General features: G+C 45.8%; 1 protein-coding gene across 1 annotated transcript; it reads right to left on the reverse strand.

Annotated features, from left to right (window-relative positions):
• Positions 1-18,374: 18,374 nt before the first annotated feature.
• On the reverse strand, positions 18,375-21,833 carry FOXQ1 (forkhead box Q1). The gene has a single exon (XM_045865961.2). It carries the CDS (start codon positions 20,396-20,398, stop codon positions 19,163-19,165), a length of 1,236 nt encoding a protein of 411 aa, XP_045721917.1. The 5' UTR covers positions 20,399-21,833; the 3' UTR covers positions 18,375-19,162.
• Between the last annotated feature and the right edge of the window lie 5,733 nt (positions 21,834-27,566).

The raw sequence follows: 27,566 nt of genomic DNA on the forward strand, positions 1-27,566 counted from the left end.
TATAGTAATGACAAGAGCCAAGGAGAAAAATAAAACAGGGTAGAGAGACAGGAAGAGAGGAGGAGGAGGTTTTGTAATTTTAGTTGGGAGGGTCAGAGAAAACCTCACAGAAAAGGTGACATTTCAGCAGAGATCTGAAGATGTTTCTATCTAATTGATTAGAAAATATGGTGAAAAATAATTCTTTGATCTATCACTAGAAACCTCCCTGTAGGTTGATGTTAATCCCATTAACTCGTACCTTTGGGGTACAACTGACTAAGCCACTGAAACTCTTTGTAACTTAAGTATCTAGCCTGCATTTCTCTACAATGCTTTTAAGGACATTTTGAGACATATCAAACCTAGGTATTTAGCATCCATGATATTTCCCTGATCCAAGCTAGTCAAACTCTTACATAAGCAAAATGAATTTAATGTGAAAGACTATTTTTCTCTTGTCAACTTGGAGTAACTCTTAGTGATTAGCAAGCACCAAGAGTGAGTAGTGATGGCTGCCTTGAGCAGAGGGAGGAGACAGGGTGACTTTTGGGACATTTTCTATCCTTATGGACCTCATCCATAAAGCACAGGTGAAAAGACTCAATATTGTGGGAAATTAAACTTTTTCCTCAGTAAACTTTGGCAAATGTAATTCTGAATAACAAACCACTCCTTTGGCTCCATCATTTCAGCCCAAATCCAAAGTGTACTTCTTTAATACCATCTCTCCAGGTTCTTTGAGCACTTTTGTGTGGGGGTTGAGGCTTTCCGAAGGCCTGGGCCCTTCTCCAGGTGCCCTGCTGTTATCTTCAAACTTACCTGCAGGCTGCACTGTTGCCATGATTATCTTCTGGCCCATACACAGGGCTGTGCATGAACAGGTTGGGTGGAGGTTTCAGGTAGACACTGAATTCATACAGGAGACAAAGAAAGCACATGAAGTTAGCTATGTATTCCAAGAATAAGGGTAAAGCCAAGTACCTTCATTTGGGCCCCAAAATGTTTGTAAATAAGCTCACTTCTTGGCTTCTCTGGCCTCTGTTCCTTCATCTGTAGAATCAGTGGACTAGACTAGATTATTTCTAAAGTGAATTCTCTACTCCCAAAATTCAAGTTCTCTATATTCATTTAATTAGAAGTAACCCAGAGGAACAATACTTTAGAACCCTAATTTCACAAAGATTTAGTCCACTGAAAAATGACATGTGTGGCACAAGAGGACAGTGATTGTGATGACCAAGAGAAGCCTGGGGTAGGACTAGAAATCAAGGACGCTCAGAGGCCTGACAGGAAGCACAGTCCCAATTGGTAAGCCAAAGCAGGTGGGGTCAGAATGGGACATTTTGATTTGGTGGGAGATTAAACACAGCAGCAACAACAACAAGAAACATAACAGCAGGAACAGAAAATCCCCACGGAGTCTGTGATCTGCAGCAAACTGACCCCCCTCCTCCTCCCCACATCCCCGCTTTCCTTCCTAATCCCCTGGACACTCTTATAGGGGAGAATGTGCAAGAAATGTCTCCTTTCTGGAAAGCAAATTCATACAATATTAGAGAGCCCTGGTGTCAGAATGGCCCTTTGTTCTGCTTCTTAATGACTAATTATGATGCTATGAAAAAGCTTATGCAACCCGGGCAGAGTGGGGCCCTCATGCCAAAGCTGCTGGAAGTGTGTAATCTTCAGAAAGCCAGGACTGCGGCCTGCAGTTGCGTAAGAAGTAATTACGGAATCCAGCAGAGGCTTGCTTCTTATTACAGGCCCCAGGCTTTTACCCCCAGTAGCTTTACATGCTCGTTAATATTTAAACTGTCGAGTACTAGAAGAATATTTTGTAAGCTTCAGTCATGGTTGCAGAGTTCAGCGTGGGGCTAGGAACCCAGGACAGGCAGGCAAGGAGCAGGGTGTTGAGTTCCCACTGGCTTTTTCTAGAGGATTTTGTCCTTCTGCAGATGACCCTGTCATAGGTCTAAACATTTTTCCTTCTCTATAGAAAAGTAAAAAAAAAAAAAGCCATCCTAAAATTGATTTTAGAAAACCAATTCTTTAAAAAACAAATCCTCTGCAATAAACCATTATCTTTTAAAATAGACCTCAAATATGATTTTAATTTTTAAAAGTGAGTGAGAAAAAATTATTGTAGTTTCTGGTCAGCTACCAGACTCATAAAAGGAAGAATCAAAGATATTTTATCTGGTAAAACCTCACATGCTCTAGCGACAAAGACTGACGGTCTAATCTGTCCCAGACGCCAAAGCTCTCCCTTGGAATTCTGATGGGCTCTGTGGCCTTTAGAAAGAGAGCCTCTTGACCTCCACATGTCTGTCTCCTCTCTGCAAAGTCAGGGCGAGTTCTCTGTCTGTCTGTGTACTTTTGTGGCGCCTATCACTGTGGGATCTAGGCACAGAGACAAAAACATCAGGCAAAATACAAATCTGTGTATTATGGGAGGAAATGCCGTCTGGCTTCCTGGAGTCACCCTTGGCTTACATTCAGTAAGGACTTTATCCCAAGGTGGTTTGCAAAGACCAAGAAAAAGTGTGGACAAATCCAGCAGTCTGGTACTTCTTCCTTGTTTTCATTTATAAAAGAGGTAACAAGGTAGTGTTTGAAGTTTGGTAAAATGCTGAAGTTTTAAAATGTGCTAATATCTATCTCCATCAAAACAAGTACATAGGGTTCATCTACTCAAAAGAATCCAAAAGTGTTTATTGTCTCTCTCTTGCCCATTCCTCTCCCTCCTTCCCTCTTTTATGCCTTCCCTCTGTCCTCTTTCTTTCGCTCCTTTTCCCTTTTGTTTTCTTTCCCTTTTAGTAAACTACATTTGTTTAAATTGTAAAGTATGTAAGGTAAAATCAGTTACCCAGAGGTAAATTTACAATTAAAGCATTTCTCAAAATCTTTCCGAACATTTCCTCTGCATATATAAGCATTCATACATATAATGGACATATACGGACATATACATAATATACATATACGGACAAACTGTATACTTAAAGATCTTTAACATGAAGAGGCCCAGTCAATGTACTGTTCTGCAGCTTTCTATGCCCCGCCCCCAATAGACACCATAACAGTACACAGACATCCACCCATTTGCTTCATAACTGCTTAGAGTCCATTGTGTGGTTGTATCCTAATTAATTTAACCAGTTCCTTAAATTGGTATTAGAAGGCCTTTTTCCAGTTTGAGGGGATTATAAGCAATGTTGAGGCACACTGCTAACACACATGCGCTTTTTTGCAAGATTGAGAGAGCAGTCCTTGGGATAAATTCCTAGTAATGGAATTGCTGGGTCACAGGGTATGTACATTTTACATTTTAGTAAATATTGCCAGATTGCCCTGCAAAAAGGTTGCACCAAGTTACAATCCCATTAACACTGCATGAACAGCCTATTTCCTCAAAACCTCACCAACTCCATGCGCTACCAAAATTTTACATCTTTGCTAATAGGCAACAAATGGCAAGTCATTGTTGTTTTAATTTGCATTTTAATTATGAAAGATTGAACATTTTTCACATTTTATGGATTATTTGCATTTCTTTTTTGTGGAAACTATCCAATCTTGACCACTGTCCATTGGATTTTTAGTAATTTTAAAAACTGATTTAGAAAAGCTCTTATTTATCAGTAGTCTTTATTTGTCAGAGAGGTCACAAGTACATTCCTTGTTTGTCTCTTTTTTAAACAAATAGAAGTTTGCAATATCTGTGAAGTCATATTTACCTGCCTTTTCCTGGATAGCATTTAGGGTTTACACCAGGCTTCAGTGAGCCCTGCCTACGTCAAGAAGACTTCAAGTTCTTCCGGGCTTTCTTCTAGTGCTCTGCAGGTTTTGCTTTTAGTAAATCTTTGCTATTTCACACATTTATTTTGGTGTATGGAGTGAGGTAGGGATTCAGTTTGAGGAGATTCTATTGGCTCTATGTAGTTTTGCAAACCAACCTATTAGCTATAGTGACATGCTGCCTAGTGAGGTTTTGGAAATGAAAGGACTCAGACAGGCTTTTTGTGGATCCAGGCAGGAACTGCCTCATTCTCTTTTCTTCTTGGATCAAAGATTTGGCCCCTTTCCAGCCAGGAGACTACTTAGCTGTACTCTGAAGGAGCCCTCAAAGAGTAAAGGAGAAGATGGCCAAAGAAGATCAGGAGAAAAATGGAAAATTGAGAGATTCTGGTGGGAAGTGAGAAACACAAATTTAAGATGAGGTCAGGGGCACCTGGATGGCTTAGTCGGTTAAGTGTCTGACTTGGGCTCTGTGCTCAGTGAAGAGTCTGCTTCTCTCTTTCCTTCTCCCTCAGTTCTTCCCCTGCTCATGCTCTATCTTTCTCAAATAAATAAATAAAATATTTAAAAAAAGATGAGGTTAATCCCTTATGTGCATAAACCATAGAACTAATAGGGCCTATTTTTTACTTTAACGGTGTGAACAATGAAGACAGAATCACTGGGCTAAAACACAATTGAGCAGATGAATTCTGTTTATCTTTTATTCATCTAGCTCTGCTCAAAAAGGAAAGAAGGAATATACAACTTCTTTTTTTTTTTATAGATTTTTATTTATTTGAGAAAGCGAGAATGAGAGACAGAGAGCATGAGAGGGAGGAGGGGCAGAGGGAGAAGCAGACCCCCTGCCGAGCAGGGAGCCCGATGTGGGACTCGATCCCGGGACTCCAGGTTCATGACCTGAGCCGAAGGCAGTTGCTTAACCAACTGAGCCACCCAGGTGCCCGGAATATACAACTTCTATGTTACTTGCATTTGTAATGATATTTCTGCATGAGTTTTCTTGGTTTAACAGATAAAATTCTTATGGGAAGGTCAAGAAATCTCATTTACTATATTACTAGGTTTTCAGTATTCCTCCTATTTTTCCTAAATGTATTTCTTCTTTAAAGACCAAATAAGTAATTGCACAATCAGTAACACCAGAGGTTTGTATTTCTTGGCATGAGTGATATGATATGCATGTTGGCAAAGACCAACATGACCTTGATTTGCAACATAAATAATATAATCCTGTAAATCAAATTCCAAGTAATTTAGTTAAAAGATACTGAAGAACTCTCTCCTCCCCAAGTGTCTGTCTCACATAAACTGTAATTTGTATAATAATTGTAAGTTGATTGATGAGGATTTGATTTCATCATTAAAGGCTAAGGTATACTACCCCTACTATTAATACTGATTACCATTTGTGCCATATACTGTACTGTAGTCAACAAATCTCTCTGTGTGTATGTACTCTAATTTAATCCTACTGCCTCCTATGAGGCCCACAAAACCAGTGCCATTATGTCCACTCTACAAATGAAGAAGCAGAGGCTCAGAAGCTCAGATTAAGTAGAATATAAGATTATACAACTATTGAGTACAGACTTGAGACCTAACCCAGAACTATTTGACCCCAAACTCCATGCTCTTCCCTCATTTTCATAGTATCTCTTTCTGCAAAGACGGTGCAGACACAGTGAGAGGCAGGACAATTTCCAGTAAAAGTTTAATTCCGTATCAGCTTAAGGAATCAAGATCCACCATACTCTCTCTTCCCACCACTCCCTTCCTCAGTTCTGCCATCTCCTTGTTGCTGTGGAAGCCTTACCGCTAAGGTCCCTAAGAGCCCCCAGCCCTGCCCCCACTCTGGTATTCCAACTATCCCAAGAGAGCCCCTGTGGAGCCCTGGGTGGGGCAGGGAGCTTCTCCCAGGCTGGCCACTGTTAGCTTCCGGCTGAAGTGAAGGCTTTCACAAGGACCGGGGTCGGGGTTGGGGTGAAAGAGGGCTGGCAGGAGCCCTTAGACTTCCATCCATTGACCAGGTGTGTGTGATTAGCTCCTGTTGGACCACCATGTCTAGATTGTGACTGCCCCCCAATCTACCCTCACTACTTCTTTTCAAGCCTCTCCTCTCTCCTGACTCTTTTCCAGAATGTTCAAGCCTTTTTTTTTTTTTTTTTCTTGAAACGGAAGAATAGTCTTCTCTGGACTCGTTTTCCAGATTTCCCCTAATCTGTCTTTTCCCAAGTCAAAGTTCTTGAGAGGATTTAGCCCAGCCACTGATCCCAGCCCACCTACCACTGCTCTGCGGTGCTGCTGCTCCCAAGGTCACTGTTGGTCTTGCTGGGAAGTCAAACCTCATTATCCTTGACTTTGTTGCTCTATTTGGACTTGATGGACACTTTCTCTCTTCATAAAACATGATTTTTCCTGGTTCTCCTGTTTCCACACTCTGCTGATTCCCTCCCTTTCGGTTTCCTTTACGCACCTCTTAAATGTAGTTATCACCTCCTTGGCTCTCCTATCTTCTTCCTTTGCTCAGGGACACTTTACTGTTAGCTTCAGAAGCTTTATTATTACCCCTGTTCTCCCTCACTCTCTCCTGCCATATATATGCATTTTGATATAGGCTTAATTTGGTATTTATTATTTTAAAGATTTATTTATTTATTTGAGAGAGAAAGAGAGAGAGTGAGCGGGGTGAGGGGTAGAGGGAGAGAGAGAGAGAGAATCTCAAGAAGATTCCCCACTGAGCTCTATCCCAGGACCCTGAGATCATGACCTGAGCTACAATCAACAGCTGGCCGCTTAACTGACTGAGGCACCAAGTCGTCCCTTAATTTGGTATTTCTGTGTATTTCTTTCAACTGAATCCCAAAAAAGTCTGTTACACCCCCACATGGAGAACCCTTGTTCAGCTCACACTTCCTTAATGACATCATCTATTTCCATGATTGTAAAAACCATCTATGTGCTGATGTTTCTCAACCTGCATCTCCAGCCCAGATCTTTTTTGGACTTCAGACATGTATATCTAACTGTTAACATACTTGCTTCACTTAGATGTCCTGTAGGCAACTCGAGCTCAATATCTTCAAAGTCTAACTCCACACTGCACTCAGGGCCATGGCTAGCTTATATGGTGCCTTTGAGCAAATTACAAAAATATACTTTCCTCAAAACACTTTATTTTCATTGAGTAAAAATTGTAATTGATATACAAAATTATTGTGACTGCAGTATGAGTGGCACCACCTTTATTTGTGAACTGTATTAAGTACTGAACAACTGCACACTCATAGCTCTCTTCCACCCCCACGTGTAAGCAGGATCAACTCCTTCTTGATGCCCTTGCTGCATGGGTGGCCTCACACCTACCCAGTGTCCCCTCCATATCCAGTCAGTCTCCCCATTATCCTTAGCATGACAGCCGAGGTCCTTTGTGATCTGACTTATATTTACTTCTCTTTCTGGTCTCTTTTTACACACTGCAGGTTCTGCAGCTCATGTATAAAGACAATTTACTTTTCCCTGAATATGTCATGCTGTCTCCTGGCTCTATACCCTTGTACATGCTGTTCCCTCCAGCTGGAAACCTTCCCTTCTATTCTCTGGCCCTTTACCTGAGGCTTATTAGTGTTTCATGTTTCAGTGGAAGTATCCACTACTTCCAGAAAGACCTCTTTAAATTCCCCAAGGCCTGGGAATGATGTGCCTCTCATATAGCCCCATGGCATTGAAGACCTGCCTCTAGTATACCACTACCCTAGGTTCTGTACTTGCCTACTCTCAGTGAGGCCTGGAGGGCAGAGTTGGTATTTTGCCTTTGCTTCTCCATCAGTGCTAGGTGCCTGGCACATAGGAAGCTGCTCACAAAGGTTGGAATTGAACAAGATCGATGGAAGAACTTCATCTTACCTTTGGATTTCCTATTCATATAATTCAATTGGAACCTCCTTATTGTATTGAAGGCATACGGCAGACCAAAAAGACATAGATATAAAAGAAAGGTAAGGAAAGGTAAGGCATCCGTTATTAAAAATAGTTTTGACCTGGGCCTGGGGCTCTGCAAGCCCCCAAACAAGGTAGGTCTGCTCTTCCCTGGGTTGAAAGGATTGCTTCATTGATTTTGGCATTAAAAAGTTTCTCTCACCTCTCTCTTTTTTTTTTCTCTCTCTCTCTCTCTTCCAGGATCAATTTTGGGTGTAACTCCAGTTGGTGGAAATGTAACATTATGCTATTAGGGTCCTGGCTTATCAACTGCTCATTCCTATTCCTAAGTAATAATAGCTATCTCTCAGTAGTGCTTACTATTATGCCAGGCACTGTTCTAAGCACTGTGCATATAATAACTTAGTTAACCTCTACAAGAAACTTGTGAGATAATTACTGTTATTATCATTACTATTTCCATTTTATGAGTGAGGACACAGGCACAGAGAGGTTAAGTAACTTGTCCAGGGTTACAACAATAATACGTGTAGAGCTGGGATTCACACCTGGGCGGTCTGGCTTTAGAGTCCATGATTTTAATTACTATACTACATGGCTTCTTAATCCCAAAGTTAACTCCTGAACTTTAAAAGTCAGCCCTAGACACAAGAGCTGCTTCTGGGTTGAGGATCCCATTATAGGGGTCATGTGACCAAGAGACTCAGTCCCCAGGAGATAGCAAATGATGAGGTGAAGGCCAGTGCTCAACACGTGAGTCCTAAGACTTGGGGATCCCCATTCCAGTCTCAGTGGTGTGTTAGAACAGTCTTCTGCTAGCTTGGAGCATAATAGCCAATTACTAACTACTCAGGAATGTTGCATCTGTGCTAGACTGTTGATGGCTTGAAATCAGCCATTGTAGGAGTATTTACACCATGGAAATTGGCAAACACTGCAAATCAGAGACCATATCCCCAAACAGAGTTCCTCTGGAGAATCCCACTCTTGACTAAAAGAGCCTGATGTGGGTCCACAGGATGGTGGGTTTGTTTGTTTGTCTGTTCTTGTTGTTGTTGTTTTTACTTTCCCAGGGACTGGCTGGGCTGGATTAGATGTTTTCAATTGCCAGAATCTGTATGAAGGCTTTCTTTGAAGACATGGGAAACCTCTCAGCCTAATGCATGGCAGCCCAGAAACTCCAAGGAATCAACACTTCCCTGCCTCAACCAACTCCAGAACCTCTTCACCAAAGGCTTCCTTGTCCCTCTGCTCATTAGTGGGATCTTTTTGTATAAATGATCCCATTTTATACAGCTCCCAGAATTTCCTCATAGCCTTAAAGCTCTAGTCATTGCTAGCTTGATAAATCACCCTTTATTTGCTACTTTCAGTTCACTGGCTCAATCCCCTGTCCTCCTCCTGATATTTCTTGCACTTACTAAATAAACTTGTACTCCAGTTCTTCTCTGAGAGTGCTTCTGGGGGCACCTCATCTAATAGGGGCTGAGTGAGCAGTCCCCGGTGCTTGGCATTCAAAGGCAAAGGGGCCTGGCCAAGGAGCTGGACTGCCTCAGCCCTCTCTGGGTCTCGTGCTCTGTATTTCAAAGACTCCATTCCATGGCTTTGCTGGCCCTACTGTCTGGTTTCATGGTGTGTGCCCTGCCTGCCCACTCACCTCCCCTCCTGGAGGAGGCACTGCTGACTGCCCAACCCGCTGCCTGTTTCTACAGGGAAGACCTTGCAGTGTCTAAAAGACTTTCCCTCAATGAAAGAAAAGAGTGACATGAACTTGTTATCGCCATTCTGACGCTAGCTGAGAGATGTTTCCCCAAGCCCAGAGTAGATATTGCCTGGGTCTCCTTCCCTCAAGGTGGGCAACATGAACTTTCTGGAGGAAGTCACCAATTCGCTTAGATGTGACAGTAACAGACATCTCTAGCAGAACATTTCAGGGAAGCAGTCTATTTGAACTGGTCTATTTCCTGGGTCTGGCAGGGAATAGAGATTTTAAACTGATATGTTTGATTACAGTGATCCCATTTATCCTTTAGATTGCTTTTGACTTAGAGTTAAAGCCTGCCTTTGGCTACTGGGAGTGCTCAGCACTAACAGCACATATTCATTCTCCAAAAGGGCAAAGAGAGCTGAAGTTGGAGGAGAACTTGAGGAACAAGAACCTCAGAGCCGTGGCTGACCCAAGAGCCAGGCTGGAGGGGAGGGCAGGGTATGGCTCCTTCCCAAGTCACTATAATCCTGTCCTGTCCTGCATCACTCCCATTTCCCTGAAGCCTGAGTTCTAAATATAGATTGTGTATTTTGTTAAGCCCTTCGGTTTGCTTTCTAACTTCAGTAAAAAGATGTAAGTGGGAGAAAAATGATCTGTCAAAGGAATTTAAAAGCAAATTTATTCAAGTACACAATGTGGTATTATTACATCCTAGAACAAAGGAAGAGTGAGCACCAAGAGGGAAGGCTGATTGTGGCCAATGGGCAGCAGAACTTAACATCAAATTCACTGTATGAATTGAACTTACTGCTGCTTACCGGAAGTGTTTCATTTGTACCCAGTACCTCTCCTATTGAAGTATAGAAGATAAAAGTTAAGGGGTGCCTGGGTGGCTCAGTCAGTTAAGCATCTGCCTTTGGCTCAGGTCATAAACTCAGGGTCCTGGAATTGGGCCCCGCATCAGGCTCCCTGCTCAGCAGGGAGTCTGCTTTTCTCTCTCCTTCTGACCCTTCTCCCCGCTTGTGTTCTCTCCCTCTCTGTCTCAAATAGATAAATAAAATCTTAAAAAAAAAAAAAAAAGATGATAGAAGTTCAAGTTGGCACCAGGAATTTTTCTGAAGGCTCTGTCATTTGTGTTTGTCTATGAACAGATGTATTTTGTGTATAGAACATGAGTACTCTGAGTCCAGCAAGCTGGTCTGCTTGGGCCCTGCAATTAGCAAAGGTGTGAGAAAGGCAAGTTGTGTCTGTAATGGAACAATGATCACATCTGTCTTCCCCTCCCCTTTCCCCATTTATTTTTCTTTTAGTGGTGCTTATACCCCATTTTTATTATATAACTCAACAGACTTAAATAGTAGTATTTCAGACAGCAAAATAAGCCAGGGGGATTGTAGTGGGCTGGTGGGCAAAGTGTGGGGAGAGAGATCTTATCTGGCAGAGCATTTTGGCTCCCTCCATAAATCACTCTGTATGAGCAACCAGCCATTGGCCCCAGACGTGGACTAGGCCTTGATTCAGTTGAATCAACTGTGACTAAAAGATACACTAGTTTTAATTTCCTGTGACACATTAAGAAAGCCCTATCGGGCAAACTTTGTTTCTAAGGCCAAACCTGTGAGCTCAAGCACTTTGACTCTGCCCATGGGCACAGCTTGAAGAGGTGACTTGGGCCACCAGACATCTCTTTACAGTCACAAGTCATTCTGGGGTTATATATTGGAAAATATGGGCTCAGATTTATCTTTACTGTATCCAAATTGGCCCATATCTTTTACTAACTTCAAACCTCTAAATTCAACAAGCACTTACAAGGCAGACACCAGAGTTGTACACAGGAGTGGAGAAGGGTCAAGTCACAGCTCTTACCTTTCTTGAATTAGGCAAAGGTACTGCATGGGCTAAAGGTTTTGCTTCAGCACAAATCCCAAACGAGCCACATCATTTTGCACTTAACAATGATGAAGTCTTTTATTGCATGTATAAATATCCCCAGAGGCTATTACTCAAAAGGGTTCAGCTAATAAATATGAGAACTAATAATTACCTTGTTTCAGATTGCTGACTTGTGTAACTGCTGTGAGGGGTCAAAAGTGTCCAGTTTGCTCAACATTCTGACACTTGTGATTACAGAATTGGGGTGTAGGTAGGAGTCAGAGAGCAAAGGGAATAAATTATGCTTGTGGTATCTCTTTCATTTAGTATTGGTAGGTGTATTTGATAGGTTTGGGTGGTGTCACATAGTCCTGGTAGTTCCGTCTTGGGTCTGTCTTTTGATGACCTCTCTTTGCAGGGGTGCTAGGCATTGATCCAGGTCTTAGGGTTGGCAGCATCCCCCAGGAGTTGCTTTGTGAACTAATCCATGCTTCAGGGAGCAAGTGGGACTTTCTCTTCCACTTGGGTTGATGGCTCATAGCCCCTTGGCCTTTCTCAGCTCACTGGCCAGGTGAAGAAAACAATTTGTCTGAATGTGGGAAGAACACACTTAGGGTAAGTCCTGGCATGATGTTTCTTTTCGATGGTGGTCCTTGAGATGGTTCCCATGTTGAAGTGGAGTGGGCTGCCTTGCCCAGAGTGGGAAGGGGACAGCTGAGTGCCATGTAGGATTTAAGAGGCACTGGAAAGTTTACTTTTCCTCAGAAAATATTCCCCTAACTAGTTCTAATTAGCTGAAATTTATAAATAAGACTTTATTTCTTTTAACTTAAGCTGTTATTGGGAAATGTCACTGGTTTGGGCCATACAGTAAGTCTTAGCATTTATTCTCTATGAGTTTATTTGTTAAGTCAGGATGATTGAAGCAGAATCTACATACAGCAACACAGATTTTTATGTACACAGTGTTGACTTTTGACCAACATCTGCAATCAGTAAACCATTTTCACTATGACGATGTAGATTACTTCCGACACCCCAACATTCCCTGGTGCTCCTTCAAGTTCCCCAATCCTAGCACCTGGTAACTAACCACTGATCTGATTTCTGTCCCCTTTTCAGAGTGTCATATACGTAATTGGAATTGTATAGATGTAAACTTTTGGGACTGGTTCTTTCCATTCATCCTGATGTTTAGAGGGTCTGTTTGTGGCTGAACTTAGTCTCATGCCTTTGTCTTCCTGAGTAGCTATCCATAGCATGAGGTTTCCTTTGCTGGTTGCTCCCCAGAGAGGAGAGTTTGCCCTGCACTGACTGTCTGACCACCCATGTGACATTTGCCCCCTGTTTCTGTGTCACCTGCAACCTCTTATTGGAGTATGTGTGTCCGAGGAATGCCAGGAAGAGGAGAAGAGTTCCCAAAGGAAATGGGCAAGAGCACAAAGGCCATTTGGCTGCCTTGAACTGTGCCTGGCCTGACTGCACAGAACCGTGAGAATGACAGATAACTTGACAGATAATGTGAGCAAAGCAGGACTTGATTAGAAGGATTTTTCTAGAGAGAAGAGCCAGGGCACCTCCAGGGGTTCCTTAGCAGGAGAGGATGGACCAGTTCACTGGGGCAGCAGGGACAAATCAACCCAGCTCATGTTTGGCCCTTGAGTCTTATTGCTCCAGGTCCAGAGTCCTGGAGAAGAGAAGGCCTGCCTGGCCTGCCTTAGACTAGAGGACATAACACACAGAATGGCACACTGCAGGGAGGTGGCTCACCAAAAGAAAATCAAGGTGTTGGGACCAGGGGCAGGAGTGTTGACCCTGGGATGGCAGATACAAATGTTGACTCCCCCAGAAAAGTACCAGCTCTTCCAAACAACTGTGGGTCTATCTGTAAGAATCATGTAACTCTTGTCATTCAAGCTTTCCTTGTCCCTGAAATACATATTTGATCCCAAGTTGATAGAGTTTAGGGGAAAGAAAAAACATCCATTTGCATTGACATCTCTGATATTCTATACAAGTTTTCATGGTTGGAAACTATGGTATGTTCCAGCTCAATCCCCTTGTCCTACTGAGGCTTAGCGGGATGAACCCACTTTCCCAAGGTCACACAGCTGTGAGAGACAGAGCCAGAATTTAGACTCAGGTCTTCTTTGAGTTTGCATTCTGAGTTCTTTCTTGAATTGACCACTTTTGTGATTTTGAGCATTACCAGACATGTAACTACAGTGAGCACAGCCAGCCAAAGGTTGGGAAACTTTTCTACCTTTTCCCTTAATGGTTAGAAATTGGTGGTCAGAAACAACAAATACATGTCAAGGATGTTGAATATGTGTATTATTTTGGGCTTCAAACAGATGTGATAAAAAGGCTCAGTTATGGCAAGTCTTCTAAGTTAAACTTTTCCTGAAAAGAGCTGCAAAGAGGGTCCAGGAGTGGTAAGGGAAATGTGGCATTATGTTAATGTTTATGTTTGGCTGTAGTTCACCAAAAATGAAGGTCAATACAGTTCTCTCTTCCAGTCTGTGTGTAAGTTGGCAAACGACAGGAACAACATTTGCTTCTAATCACCCATCCATCTTAATAATGCCGAACAGATACAGTGTAGAAACTATCGCACAACAACCAGCATTTCATGACATTGGAATCTTTGCCAATTTGAAAGAGGACCTCGAATCTGGGGAGAGTTACATTTTTATGTTTTTGATCATGATCTTCTTAGAAGATACTTATTAGGCCCATTTGTTGACAACATTAAGAATTAACAAATTATGTTGTTAAAACATAACAAAAGTTTAATGGTTTCATTAGAGAACTATAAAGTCTGTTACTTAAGAGAGGAATATTGTGGTGTTTGAAAGCAGGAAATATTTACTGAAGGACTCTTCGGGGTCTAATTTCTGGAACCAAGGCAAAGCTCAGCTTCTCCTGATCTAAAATTAAAAAAAAAAAAAAATAGTAAAACAGAGGAGCAATATCCTTGTGTGTTTGATGCCAACAAAGTCCCTTAATATCTAAGAAAGTTGTCAGTCATGTGCTGGATTGAGATGGCATTTTTTAAAACTAAAAATGGAAGGCAAATGATTATAAGAAGTTCTAGTTTCTTTCTCATGTGGGAAAGGGGCCATTTTTGTTATTTGGGGCCTGGTGTGGAAAAGTAGGAGAGGTGTGCATCAGGGAGTGCCCACCTATTAGTGCTCGTCACCGGAAAGCAGGTTCTGCGTCCTCTAGAGATCCTTCTTTCTCAGCACAGAACTGAGCTTCCTACCTTCAGTAGGGGTAAGCACTTGGCACTCTGCAGAAGGGAGAGAAAAAGCAGTTGCCAAATTCCATTGTGGCAGCCATCTATCTATCTAATCTATCTATACATTAAAGCTAAGGTGTCTAAGACAATTCACATCCAAGTCTCTCAGGTGAGGAGTGGACATGGTTTCTTCCAGAAAAGGACAATTATGGTGGTGGTGGTGGTGGGTTCTTGGTAATGAAAGAAACTACCTACCAGTTTGAGAAATCTGCCTACCATTGTAATAAAAGTGGCTTGAGACAATTATCTGAATAGTTCAATTCAGCTCACGCCAAAGTATGTTTTGGTCTGAATTATCCAGATAATTGTGTTACAGGGGAAAGAATTCTGAACTGGGAGTTGGATCTTGGTTCTCATCAGGGTCTGCCAGAAGGAGTGCTTAAGCTACTCAGCCTGTTTTCACATCTATAAAATTAGGGGTCTACCTAAGGGAGTCAATGAATTTAACTCAGTATTTTGTGTGTGAACACACACTCCCTGGGGCAGATAAATGCCAAGTTTGTGAAATTGTGCCACAGTGAAACTGGAGTAGGCATAGGTAATTCTCCTTAAGGATGCTTCCAGCTCAGCAAGGTCAAGCCTGGGGTGCTCATAGAGGAGACCCTGTCCATCAGCTGGGGGTGAGACTTTCTCTGATTTCTTTTATTTTTTTTGAGAATTCCTATGGGATCAAGAAACTGACTTGCAATTCTACAAGGAGCTTTAGTTAGGCTGCTTATCCGTAAGCTAAGAGGCTTGGAGTAAGCCATCGCCAGGGATGGCTGAAGTTATTCACTGCCCAGGCTCAACTACAGGCAAAGAGGTGGTGGAATGTGGGCCTCCGGGCACACGACCACGGCCCCTGCACCACCCAGCCCCTTGCTTCCTGTATTTAGGAGACTCAGATTCTACAGTAGGAAGCGGATTTTAGATTTATGAGGATGTTGTGTGTCGCTTCGCAGAGAATTTTTCAGCTCCCCAAAGCGGCGGACTTGATCCCGGGCTGTGGGGAAGGCAGACAAGAGGAGGCCCAGCTGGACCGGGCTTTGCGGGTGTGCACTTCTCTCCCCGCATTTGCCCACGTAGTTCTTCTGAGCCGTGAAGGGGTGAGGAGAAAAGAGAGGTTCTTCTGAGCCGTGAAGGGGTGAGGAGAAAAGAGACTGCAAAGTGCCAACGCAGAAGAGGGGATCTTTGAAAATTGACCCATGGAGCCCTCCGCCCACATCTCTGGCTCAGGGCAGGTCTGACAGGTATCAAAGGGCGTTTCCCAAACCAAACAGACTCCCATCCCCACCCTAGGGTCGGCGCGCTTAGTGGCCGGGTGTTTGCACAGGTGGGCCGGGGCCCCCTCGGGCGGCAAGGGGCGAGCTGGAGGAAGGACGGGCCGGGGAGGGAGGTGGACTTGGCGCAGGCGGAGGAACAGGCAGCCCTAGGCCCACCGAACGCGCGCGGTGCTCGGAGCGTTCCTCTGGCGCCGCCGAGGAATCCGGTTTTCTGGCCATTGCCACAAGGGACAGTCTTGGCGGGGTCACACCGCCGAGGCTGCAGCCCAGGCCGGGGTCCTGAGAGCAGGACCGAGCCTGGTCGCTGAGGGCCCGAGTATCCTCCGCGAGGTGCGGTTCCCGTGGGGCTGGAGTGTAGCCTGAACTAAAAGCGTCCTTGCAACTTTCCACTTTCATTTCGAAAACCAGGGCTTGTGCGGTTCCCTTTCCTTGGGACCTCCTCACGCCCCGCAGGGAGAGATTGGGGAGTGCGAAGGAGAGGCAAAGAGGCGGTGACTGAGCCACAGGTCCCTCCATCCCTCCACATCCTGCTCCCCCCCCCCCCCGGGGGGGGGGTCGGTCTTGGGAGTAGGAGCTTGGAGATGGTCGTGGAAGGTCGTACAGGGACGCAAAGTTCAAGGGCCTCTGACCATTCTCTAGAAAACCTTACAGTACCTGGGGACACAGCGAAGGGAACCAGAAGCCAGGGAGGGGACCCCGTCAGCGGGACTCCGGAGTGTTCATTAGGAAGGAAGGATTTTTTTCAAGAGAGGGGAGAATAACTTTGATTTCTTTTTAAATCACCTTCCCCTTTGCCTCTTTTACATTGCCCTGTCTTTGTTAACATAAATAAATAAACTGCTATTTAAAATCTCCATTTGCAGACCTGACTTCATGTATCAATGTAGAAATGAAAATTGTGGCTTTCCAAAACTGATTTAAAAGTAGGCAGCAGGGCACCTGGGTGGTTCAGTCCTTAAGGGTCTGCCTTCAGCTCAGGTCATGGTCCCAGGGTCCTGGGATCCAGCCCCGAATCGGGCTCCCTGCTCCCCGGGAAGCCTGCTTCTCCCTCTCCCACTCCCCCTGCTTGTGTTCCTTCTCTTGCTATGTCTGTCAGGTAAATAAATAAAATACTAAAAAAAAAAAAAGTAGGCAGCACCTTACTTCCGGAGGCAAGGCACAGAGTTGGAGAGAAATGGTCTGCTGAAGTTCAGAAGCACCTCAAGTGTCTGACTCCTTGCTTGCCTTTAATCAGAGTGCGTTTTCAAGGGAAAAAGCAAAGGATTGAGTATATGAGTCCTGATATTTTCAACTCAGTGAACTTGTTGCCCTCACCCTTTGCCCTATTCCATTTGTTTTATTTTTTGGTCTAATTATTGGCCATGTGGGTGCAAATCTCCACTTCAATGTCTACCTTTTGTCATAATTCAACCCTATTATTATCACTCTTCATTGACTACTAAATAGATATAACCAAAATCTGTCAAGACTTGTTACTAGACTTGCAGTTGGGCTATCCCCCCCATTTCTGTCCAAAGCATCCTGAAACAAATTCCACTTTCTTTTCCCCACCTCACACTATGTAAACCCTAAATCATCCTCTCGTCTTAAATTAGATGAGATCTAGGGAAGAACTGCAGGAACAACAACGGGGCCTACATTTCTAGATTCTGAGTTTCTTGTTCTTTGCATCAGTCTTTAGAATATTGCAATCCATAAACTGTTAGAGCCCCACTGCCTTTGAATTTACTGAACAGGTGTTCACACTGTTTTCTGGTACTTCCTCTGATCAAACCTTCCCTTTTTACCATGAGAAATTGTCTTTGCCCATCTGAGGTGGTGTTTTCTCTTCAGATCTCAAGAGAAATAGGCCTGGCAGCTCCACCTCTAGAAATGCTATCCTCATATAGAAGTAGAGAGTGAAAAAAGAATACTACTGATTGGTTCATAAACAAATTAACTTTTGCATTCCTAAAAAGGTAGATCGTTTCATTTTGACAAAAACCACTGACTTTCAAGTTGCTTTTAAAACTGCCCTGAAGAAATCTTCAGTGTATTAGGATAGTTTTATGCCAAGATTGTTTCCAGCTTTTTGAGCTCCAAGTCAGAACCAATTTACTTAGAAATGTCTGCTCGACTATAAGCTTGCTAATAGCTCAATTTGTCCGCTAAAGGATTCTTGTAGGAGAGGGGCACACACCTTATCATTTGTTCTGGTAACTCTTGTGTGAGTTCTCATAGAGGTCACCGGCTCGAAGTTTAAAGAAATCATGTTGACAGAAGTCCCATCCTGGAGATTTGTAGGGCGATTGATTAGGTAAGGAAACCTGCACTCTGCCTCTACCTTTATTGAGTGACTCAAGAAATTATTTGACCCCCATAGGAAGTTTTTTGAGAGTCAAACCTGAACCCATTTTCTTGGCAGGGGCAGGGTGTGGGAAATGTAAAAAACTCTCCATCTTCAACCCACCACCACAAAGTGCTAAAGTCAGTTGTGAATTTTATTAAAAATAAGCACTATGCCTGGGTTTCATAAAATTTATACATGAATATGTACAGACACAAATAAAATAATATTAAAAATAAAAATCACACTTGCTTTCACGTGGCAGTGGTCCTGGCACCCCACATACATAATGCTAACTTTTCCTTTAAAGAAATTGCTTGGCCCAAGGAGACCACAGTTAGAGATCACCGAACCACTAATAAAGCTGTAGCCCGTTGCCTGCAACATTTTCAACTCAGGCCTCAAAAATATATAAATAATTTAATTACAAAACCCAACTTTTTTTTTTTTTAATCTTTTGGCACAGTGAAGCATTGGTCAATAGCAGAGAAATGACTGAAGATTCTCTGACACCTCTCTCACACTCAGTCATGCCTGTAAATGCCACATAATTACATGGAGCGGGGGCCATTAAACCCCAAACAGTAGTCATATCGTTTATCATATGGAATGGTTCCCTGATTTTTTTTTTTTTAAGGGACAAATCAATGGAGGGTGCGACAAAGATAGGAATAAGGGTAAGGGGGGTAAGAAGATAGGAAAAGTCTTTGTGAAGTGAGGGAGGGACAGGCTTGGTCAAGAAACTAAAACAATTATGGAGCATTGGTTTGGTCTTCTGTAAAGTCACAAAAGAAGAAGGAAAATATTCTTAATTAAATTAAAACACTTCTGTCAAAAATGCTTTAGCTTTAAGGCACGTTTGATGGAGATTTTTTTTTAACGTCTTTTTTTGTCTGGCTAGAAAATGCAAAGCCCTGGCCTGCGTTTCCTGCCTCCCCGATGGCGCCCACCCTTGCCTGGCTCCGCGGCGCTGCTCAGGCCAGGAGCGTCTCCACTGGGTAAGGCAGGTGCGGGCCGGGGCCACAGGACGAGGACGCCTGCAGGGCCGCGGGCAGCCGCAGGGGGCAGTACAGGTGCGCGCCGCTGCCGGCCGCCGGGCCTCGAAATGGCTTGGCTGGGGCCGAGGCGGAGAGGGGCGCGAGCAGGAGGTGAGGTGCGGCGGGTGGCACGGCGGTCTGCACGGCGGACTGCGCGTCTGCTCCGCGCGCGCCCAGCAGCGCCGACTCGGTCGCACCGTAAGCGCACAGCGGCAGCAGAGCCCCTCCGGAGGCTCCGGGGAGTAGCGCGGGATATGTGGGCAGCGGCGGACAGGGCGAGGCTCCCCATGGCAGCCGCGCCCCGGGGGCCACTTCCCCGTCGCGGCGGCTGCGGAAGGGTTTGCTGAGGATGCTGTCTATGGCGAAGGAGCTGGAGAACTTGCCCGCAGGGCTGGAGCGCCCCTCCTGGCGGGCGGGCGAGCGCGCGCGGGGAGAAGCCGGGGTGGCGGGCGCGGGCGGCGGGGGCGCGGCGGTGGGGTGGGCCGCGGCCTCCTCGGGCCGAAGCCCTGGTGCGGGGGCCGCCGCCCGGTGGCTGAGGCGCTTGCGGCGGCGGCGGAAGACCCCGTCGGCGAAGGTGTACTCGCTGTTCGGGTTGAGCATCCAGTAGTTGTCCTTACCCCAGGGCCGCGAGGGGTCGCGCAGCACCTTGACGAAGCAGTCGTTGAGCGAGAGGTTGTGGCGCACTGAGTTGCGCCAGCCCGTGTAGCTGCCGCGGAAGAAGGGGAACTTGCCCATGAGGTACTCGTTGATCTCGGCCAGCGTCAGGCGCCCGCCTGCTGAGTCACGGATAGCCATGGCTATGAGCGCGATGTATGAATACGGGGGCTTGGGCCGCCGAGTGTATGGCTTGCTGCGCGCGCCCTCGCCGCCCCCCGCGCTCCCCGCCCCGGGCCCCGCCGCGCAGGTCTCCTCGTGCCCCGCCGCCGCCGCCGCCGCCGGGCCCTCCTCCTCAGTGCCCGGCCCGCCGCCTGCGCTCCGCTCGCCACCGCCCGCCAGCTCCCCGGCGCCGCCGCCCGCCGCGGGGCTGTTGGCCGCACAGTCCCCGTCCGAGCCCAAGGAGTCGTCGCCAGCTGCCGACAGCGGAGATGGCGCGTTGCTGCCGCCTGCACCTTCCAGATCACTACCTGGCTTGTCCCCGTGGGCCGCGCGGGGGCCGAACACCTCCAACTTCATGCCCGCGCACCCTGTCCCTGCCCTGCGCCGTACCCTTTCCTTCGCGCAGCCTTGGGAACCTGGTGCCGGGGGCCGGAATGGAGATCTCGAGGCCAGGGGTCCTCGCCTTTCTTTCCCGGGAGCTCTCCCTTCTCTTGCGAGAGACAGTCACTTTTCCGTTGAAGAGTCTTCTTCCGCTGGAATTTTTTTTGGAGGAGTTGTGCTTATTGGGTGAACTAAGAGGGGCGGAGAGGGAGGAGTTGGGTGGGTACTGTCTTCAGTTCGAGGATGAGAGACTTCGGGGTGAATGCGTACAGGGGTGCGGTTCCACCCTCTGATGCCCAAGTGTGCCGGGCTTGGGACTTCTTGCTGGAGGAAGAAGTGTGAGCATCTGCTATCCATTCAAGAGACCAGGAGGTGTTCTTTACTGGAGGTCCCAGGTCCCGGGCAGGAATCTTCGGGGCACGAAGATGGTGCCAGCCGGTGTTCGTGCCACCCTTGGGGGAGGGTATGGAGCCTTCAGCCTTGAGCGCCCGCGGAGCCGAGTCCCCGAGGCCGTGGCGCCAGTAGCCGCCTTTCCGCTCCGGGTCTCCGAAGCTGCATCTCCACGCTGGCGGGCCGCTGTTCCGTCTCCCTTCCACCTTCGCCCCGGCCCAATATAACCCTGCGGCGGCTCCGAGGGGGCGGGGCCTGGGCGCCGACGGCCGAGGGGTGGGGGAACTAGGTGGCTTAGGTGGCCGAGGCTCCCCGGAGGGCGCACACCAGGCAGAGGCCATGCGGCAGCGCGGCCGCAAAGTCACTGCGCAGGTTGTTTGTTTTGGGTCGGCCCAGCCCCGCCCTCCGCCTCCTGCCAATGGGAAGCCTGCGCGCGACTGGGGGTGTACGCGTGTCTGTGAGTGTGCCTGTGTATGGGCCCCGCCCGCCCGCTCCTCCCTCAGGTGTGACCGCCCGACCGCTTGGGAGGGTCCCTGCGTCTTGGAGCTCAAGGAGGCGATTTGGGCAGTGGAGGGGGCGAGCTATCTTAGGGGACACCTGGACGGGCTGGGTCCAGGGCCGCAGGGACTTTGCTCAGGCCTGCAATTCTTCCAAACTGCACGCGGTGTAGTGAAAACCGTGCTTCTTCCGAAAGCAAACCCCTGTCGTTACTGACGAAGTGTTGAACAGCAGTGACCACGCAGGACACTTTGCAGGGATCTCTTATGGGAGCCACATGCTGTGCACCTTTCTACGATTTCCTTTTGCGGACTTTTTTCTTTTCTTTTCTTTCTTTCTCCTTGCCTCCCTCTCTCCCTCCCTCCCTCCCTCCTTCCCTTCCTTCTTCCTTCTTTCCTTCTTTCTTTCGTTCTCTCTTTCTTTCTTTTTCAATACTGGACTTGAAATTGTGAATTTTTTTAATGACCTTGGCTCTTGCTCGCTTAAATGGCCTCTGACTTTCACTTTTCTTTTGTTTTCCTTTACCTGGCTGGTGGCTCTTGGGTAAGAACAGCAGTATTGCCCTCTTTCCCTGGGGCGGCTGTGTGTGGCTCAGGGTGCCGAGCTCTGCCTGCGTGTGTACCCCTGCGGAATCCTTCAGACTCGGGCGAAGCGGGGGACGTGCTATTCCCGGTTCCGACTATCAACAGGAACGAAAGGGAGGGTGTGTTCCCGGGGGCGGGGGCCGAGAGCACGACGTGTTTACGACCATTTCTTCCCAATTTTTCCCCTTGAGGGCTTTTGCTGTGGTTTCGGACCGTCGGGAAAGGGGGGACCTTTCTCTGCCGCAGGACGGTGGGCCTACGCGGTGTCAATACCCCAGGGACGGGGCTCCATGGACCACCGCCCCCCCCCCCCCCCGCCGCCCCAGAAGGGTGCAGTTGTAACCCGCTGCCCTTCCACGTTGAGGTTTCCTCCTTTTTCCTGCCTTTGTTGGAAATAGCGACGGAGCTGCGAGTACGTGGAAGCTCACCTTTGATGTTTATTTTATTACTTTCCACCATTTGTGTAGAAAACGTACACAATCCTGTCTTATCTTTATTCAGGCAGTTTTGAAGGCATTTAGAATGGGGCGGGCAAAATGACAGACCCATCGGCGGTTCTGTTATTCTTGTGTTTGGAGAATGATCATTTGGAGATTAGACTGACGTTTATTGCGTGTTTGAGTTGGGAGTGGGGTGGGGAATGGATTCTTTCCCAGAGATGAGCCTCCCTCTAGGGGATTTGCTCACTCTAGCCCTGGGAGTTTATAGTTCCTTGGACCTGGAGCTGGGGAGTGGGCTGGGCCAAGATAGCAGCCAGGTAAAGAGGCAGCGATTTGGCTAGTGATAAAAGACACGAACAATGAATGTCATCCTCGTTTGAACTCTGGAGATGGGCAGGGCAAGAGGAGAAGACCTATTTTTTGAGTGAGATAAGCCCAGGCGAGTTGAGGTGGGGGCCCAGTTTGGCTGCAGAGTCTAAGGGAGGCCACTAAGACACTCCAGCGTCAAGGTGCCCAGCTATCACCCAGTTCCATCTTAGAGACTGCACAGGTGTGCTGTCCCGCAGGATTGAAGTCACACAGCTACTACCAAACCCGTGACCCTGATGCAGCCCAGACACCTCCAGATTTGCAGCAACACTCACCTCAACCAGCTGTCCTCCTCCCCAGACCCCCATGGCTTCCTCCACCCTGGTTCTGCAGCATCCTCCTATCTCCCCTCCCCCCCCCCCCAGATTCCCCAGCCTAGGTGCTGGAGGGGGGGGCGGTTCTCATGTTAGTCTGGGAAGTTCCAATGAACTGTTGACAGGGATATTGTTCAGAGAGCAGAGAAGAAAATTGGGCAACATACTGGGCCCTGCTGCCACTTACACATGACCAGGTGAGGGGCTGCGGTTTGGATCTTCTTTGCCTGTAAAAAGAGGCTGATCTGAATGGACTGCTAAATTTTCTCTCACCTCTTGCGCATGTAGTTTTTTGGCACTCGTTTTTTCTTGGGTTGAATGTACAGGAGGTGCATTTCTGCCTCTAGGGAGTTCGCAGGGCAAGGGGGTGTGAACATCCAGCCGCTGGGACTATAATGGCTGTGGCACTCTTTGCCTTAGCCTGCTAGCTCCAGAATGTGCATCTCTCTCCAGCCTGGTGAGAAGAGGGAGGGGGTTGTGGATCTCCTGGGCAGGCAACCTGGGGATGGGGCTTTGACAAAGGAGTGTTGGCTGCCTCCAAGGAAGGCAGACCGCCTGCATCACTGCCCGTTTTTTTTTTCTCTTTTTTACCCAGCGCCTTCCCTCTCCCCCATCCTCAGCAGGAGCAGACCCTCTCCTTACCCCATCTCAGGTGGGAAAAGGACCTGCCAGTAACTTCTTTGGGATAGGCCTTTCCCTTGCCTCAGTGCTGGAACACTGGTAGGCTGCTATCTGCAGGTTTGGAGCCTAAAAAGGTTTGAAGGGAAGGGTGGAGGTGGGAGACTTCTCAGCAGGAATATCTTTCTGTTTTCAGAGTGACTTTAGGAACTGGAGTGTAAGCCCCACCAGGGCAGAAGTTTTGTCTCTTTCTTTAACTGCTGTATGCCCAATCCTTGCCTCCAGAATGTCACATTGTGCCATTTGCTGAGCACATGCTACATTTGTCTTTAATTAAGATCAGAAATAAAACTGCTCTTTCCCTTTGTAGTTGATTTTGGTATATTATCTTTAACTGCTGTTTACAGCCAAGGAAATCATTCATCTTGTCCAGATTTAGGAAAAATGAGAATGGATGGAGAAAGGATCCATTCTCTGCATCTCTATCCACAACATCCTCAAGCCCAGGCACTGTAAAAAAATTCACATTCAATGTTTTGTTAGTTCATAAGTTCTTCAGTAATGGTTGGAGATTTTTGCTCCCTAATTCTTAATCCTTTGGGGGTCTACTATTGATGGGTTAGTAATAAATGCCTGTAGGTGCAGCCTGACCAAACACTTGCAGGTATGAAAGACCCATTAGCTTGTTTTTTCTCCCTTGCCTTTTAATTTCCATGGAGAGAAGTGAATAAGCTATGGCCAAAGATGAGTTCATGTTTCCATGATCTTGTGGCCTTCCTGAAGTGGTTTTAGGCAAAGGAAGATAATGCATCTATCTGCAGACACCAAGAATTAAATTAACTGTGGAAACGATCTACACATTTAATAATTTGATAGTGCTTTGTACCCCAGTTCCTAAATTCTGATATGGGAGGAAAATAATTTAATTCCTAAAATGCCTAAGGTAATTTGGGAGACTGGAAATTGACTCTGAGTGGAAATACTGATGACTTGTTCCCTGAATTAAAAGAGCACGCCGACTTTGCACAGTGGGAACATGGAATCACCTTGATAACATTCCCTGTGGGTAACCTGGAAACAGCTTTGAGTTTCTTGCCTTGCTAACCTCTGCTGGTAGCTGCTGTTGACCTCTGGGTATGAAGAGAAGGTGAACTTAAAAATACTTTCCTGTGGGAACCTGGGCCTGTGGATGAGTCTACATTATAATGTCCTTAAGAACCTAAGAACCCCAGGCACAGAGGACAGCCTAATGTTCAGAGCCCCAAGGCAAAATGCATGGCACTGGACCGATGTGAAGTCTCTCTTGAGGCACAGAGAGGGTTCTGACTTGTGTTAGAAGTCAGATGGCAGTGAAAGTTCCCTCTCTCTTCCTTTCTCTTAGTGGAAACATATGGGAAACAGTACTTTGTGCCCTGTTATAACCCATACCTCCATTGCTTGGCTGATTCTTTTGTAGATTCTGAACATTTGGGAAGAATCCTGCAGAGATTCAGGGTGATGCGTGAGAGGATGGATAAAACCTAGGTAATTTTGCATGTCTTTGTAATAGACACAGGCTTGCATGTCTGTTTGCCACCTGTGTTCTGGCGCTCTGCTTTTGGTACTCTGGCCCAGCCCATAGACATGGTTTGATCAAAGAAGCCCAGTATTTTGCTAGGCATTACTGAACAAGTACAGACCCAAGGGCTATCCTTGAAGTTTTTTTCTGAGAGTCCAAGGGTCACAACCAGCAAGAAACTCCTTGGGCTTCCATTGAACTGATGTATTATTGGGGCACTTGAGTGGAACCTCCAGGTAGTGGGTCCTGGGGAGTGGGGAATGGCAGGCAGGTCTAGTGATGGTGGAGAAGAAAGTAGCTAAAGGCAAATTGAGGAAAGGTAAAGGGGAAGGAAAGAAGATATGAAGATATAAAGGAGATCAGCCACAGTATGATAGGGATTAGAGATCACTGAAAAAACTGTCTGATTCTGCAATTCAGAGACAAAATCCTGCACAATGTATGAAATATCAGAGAATGAAAGAAAGTCCCTGGGATGATTTATTACAATAAGATGACAGCTTTGATACTGTGGTCATCGAGTGCATCTCTTCAGAGCTGACCAAGTCTGAGGAACACTTCTTGTCTAGTTCTAGTCCAGTTTCCCTATTACCTGAAGTTCTTTAAATTTTAAGTGTTAAAAGCTGAGAAAGAAAAATTGAACTTCCTTTTACAATGCATTATCTAGTCCTCTCTTTTTAAATTTGAGGCTGCCGTTTTCCATAACAAATTAAAAATTAGACCCTCTCCCAGTGTTTGTCGAGAGAAGACTGTCTTTCCAAAGGGAAATCTGAATGGGGTGCCTCTGACTTTTACACCCCTGGGACTGCCCCATTGTCACACTGTCATACAGATCCTGGTGAGAGAGGGACAGGTGGCAAATGAGATCTAGTTAGTATCCTGGATCTACAAATGAGGATGTACAAGCAAACGAAACAAAACAGGTCTTTGCAGGGGTCCCACTCATCCCTTCCCATCAGGCTAGAGAGGGGTCTTGTGTCATTCTTGCCTTGGCCAGCAGTCTCCAGCTTCTGGACGCACAGTCTAGGTTTGTGCATGGAGGGTAGAGGTAGAGTGAACTCCTCCATTTAACTCTAGAGAAGGTGTTGTCACTCTTTGGATAGGTGTGGAATTTGGAGATGTATAATCTTGGGTTTGTATCCCTGTTGCACCAGGCAAGTTACCCGTCCTCACTTTTTTTAATATAGAAAAATAACTCTTGTCCAAATTTTAACAACTCAACTCCCTAGATTCTACATTCTTTGTCTTGCTCATTCTCCTCCTCCTTGGGGGGATGATCTTGCAAAGATGTAAGCCCAGTTGGGCAAATTCCTTGGCAGTTATCTACTGAGCAAAGTTTCCAGGAGGAAAGTGGAAAAGTGAAAAACAGTCCTTGGGTGTGTGGGAAACTTCCTTGGACTATTTAGGCCTAGTGTGTAGCTAATGCCTTAGTCAGTGTTCCAGAAAGAAAGAGAAAAGTCAAATCCCTGGTTTTTCTTCCAGAAAATTGAGGACAATTGTATTGTTCAGAGAGGGTAAAACCCATCTTAACAAATCACATGAGAAAGATTGTGATCGAGCTGTGAAGAGAATATCTGTCTGTCTAAGGGTCTATTATCTACCAACTTTTTATCATGGAAGATTTCAAGCATATACAAAAGTAAAGGCAAAAGTATAATGAAGTATCATAAACCATTATCCCAATCAATATTTACTAATTTATAGCCACTCTTATTTCATTTGTATCTTCACTGTCCCTACTTCCCACCCTTCACTAGGTTTTTCTGGATCAAGCCCAAGACACGATATTATTATTCTTTAATTACTTTAATAACTCTAAAAGATATGGACTTCTTATTTAAAAAATAAAAATATAACCACAGTATCATTACCAAACCTCAAAATATTGCCAGTATATTCATAATATTATCAAATATCTAGTCAGTACTTAAATTTCCCTAGCAGTCTCAGAAGAGATATTTGCAAATGATATATCCAATAAGGGGTTAATATGCAAAATACGTAAAGAACTTATACAACTTAACATCAAAAAACCCCAAATAGTCTGATTTTAAAAATGGACAGAGGATCTGAATAGATATTTTTCTAAAGAAGACATACAGATGGACAACGGATACATGAAAGCATGCTCAACATCACTAATCATCAGGGAAATGCAAATCAAAACCACAATGAGATAGCACCTTATACCTGTCAAAATGGCTAGAATCAAAACAACAAATAACAAGTGATGGCAAGGACATGGAGAAAAAGGAACCCTTGTTCACTGTTGGTGGGAATTCAGATTGGTGCAGCCACTGTGGAAACCAGTACGAATGTTCCTCAAAAAATTAAAAATACAATTACCATATGATTCAGTAATTCCACTACTGG

Source organism: Mirounga angustirostris, unplaced genomic scaffold, assembly GCF_029215605.1.
Source record: "Mirounga angustirostris isolate CCGP_5_RB_7025 unplaced genomic scaffold, mMirAng1.0.hap1 SCAF_8, whole genome shotgun sequence".
Lineage (NCBI taxonomy): Eukaryota > Metazoa > Chordata > Mammalia > Carnivora > Phocidae > Mirounga > Mirounga angustirostris.

Coding starts and splice junctions, on each gene's coding strand:
- FOXQ1 (XM_045865961.2), bottom strand. CDS start 20,398: ATGAAGTTGGAGGTGTTCGGCCCCCGCGCGGCCCACGGGGACAAGCCA.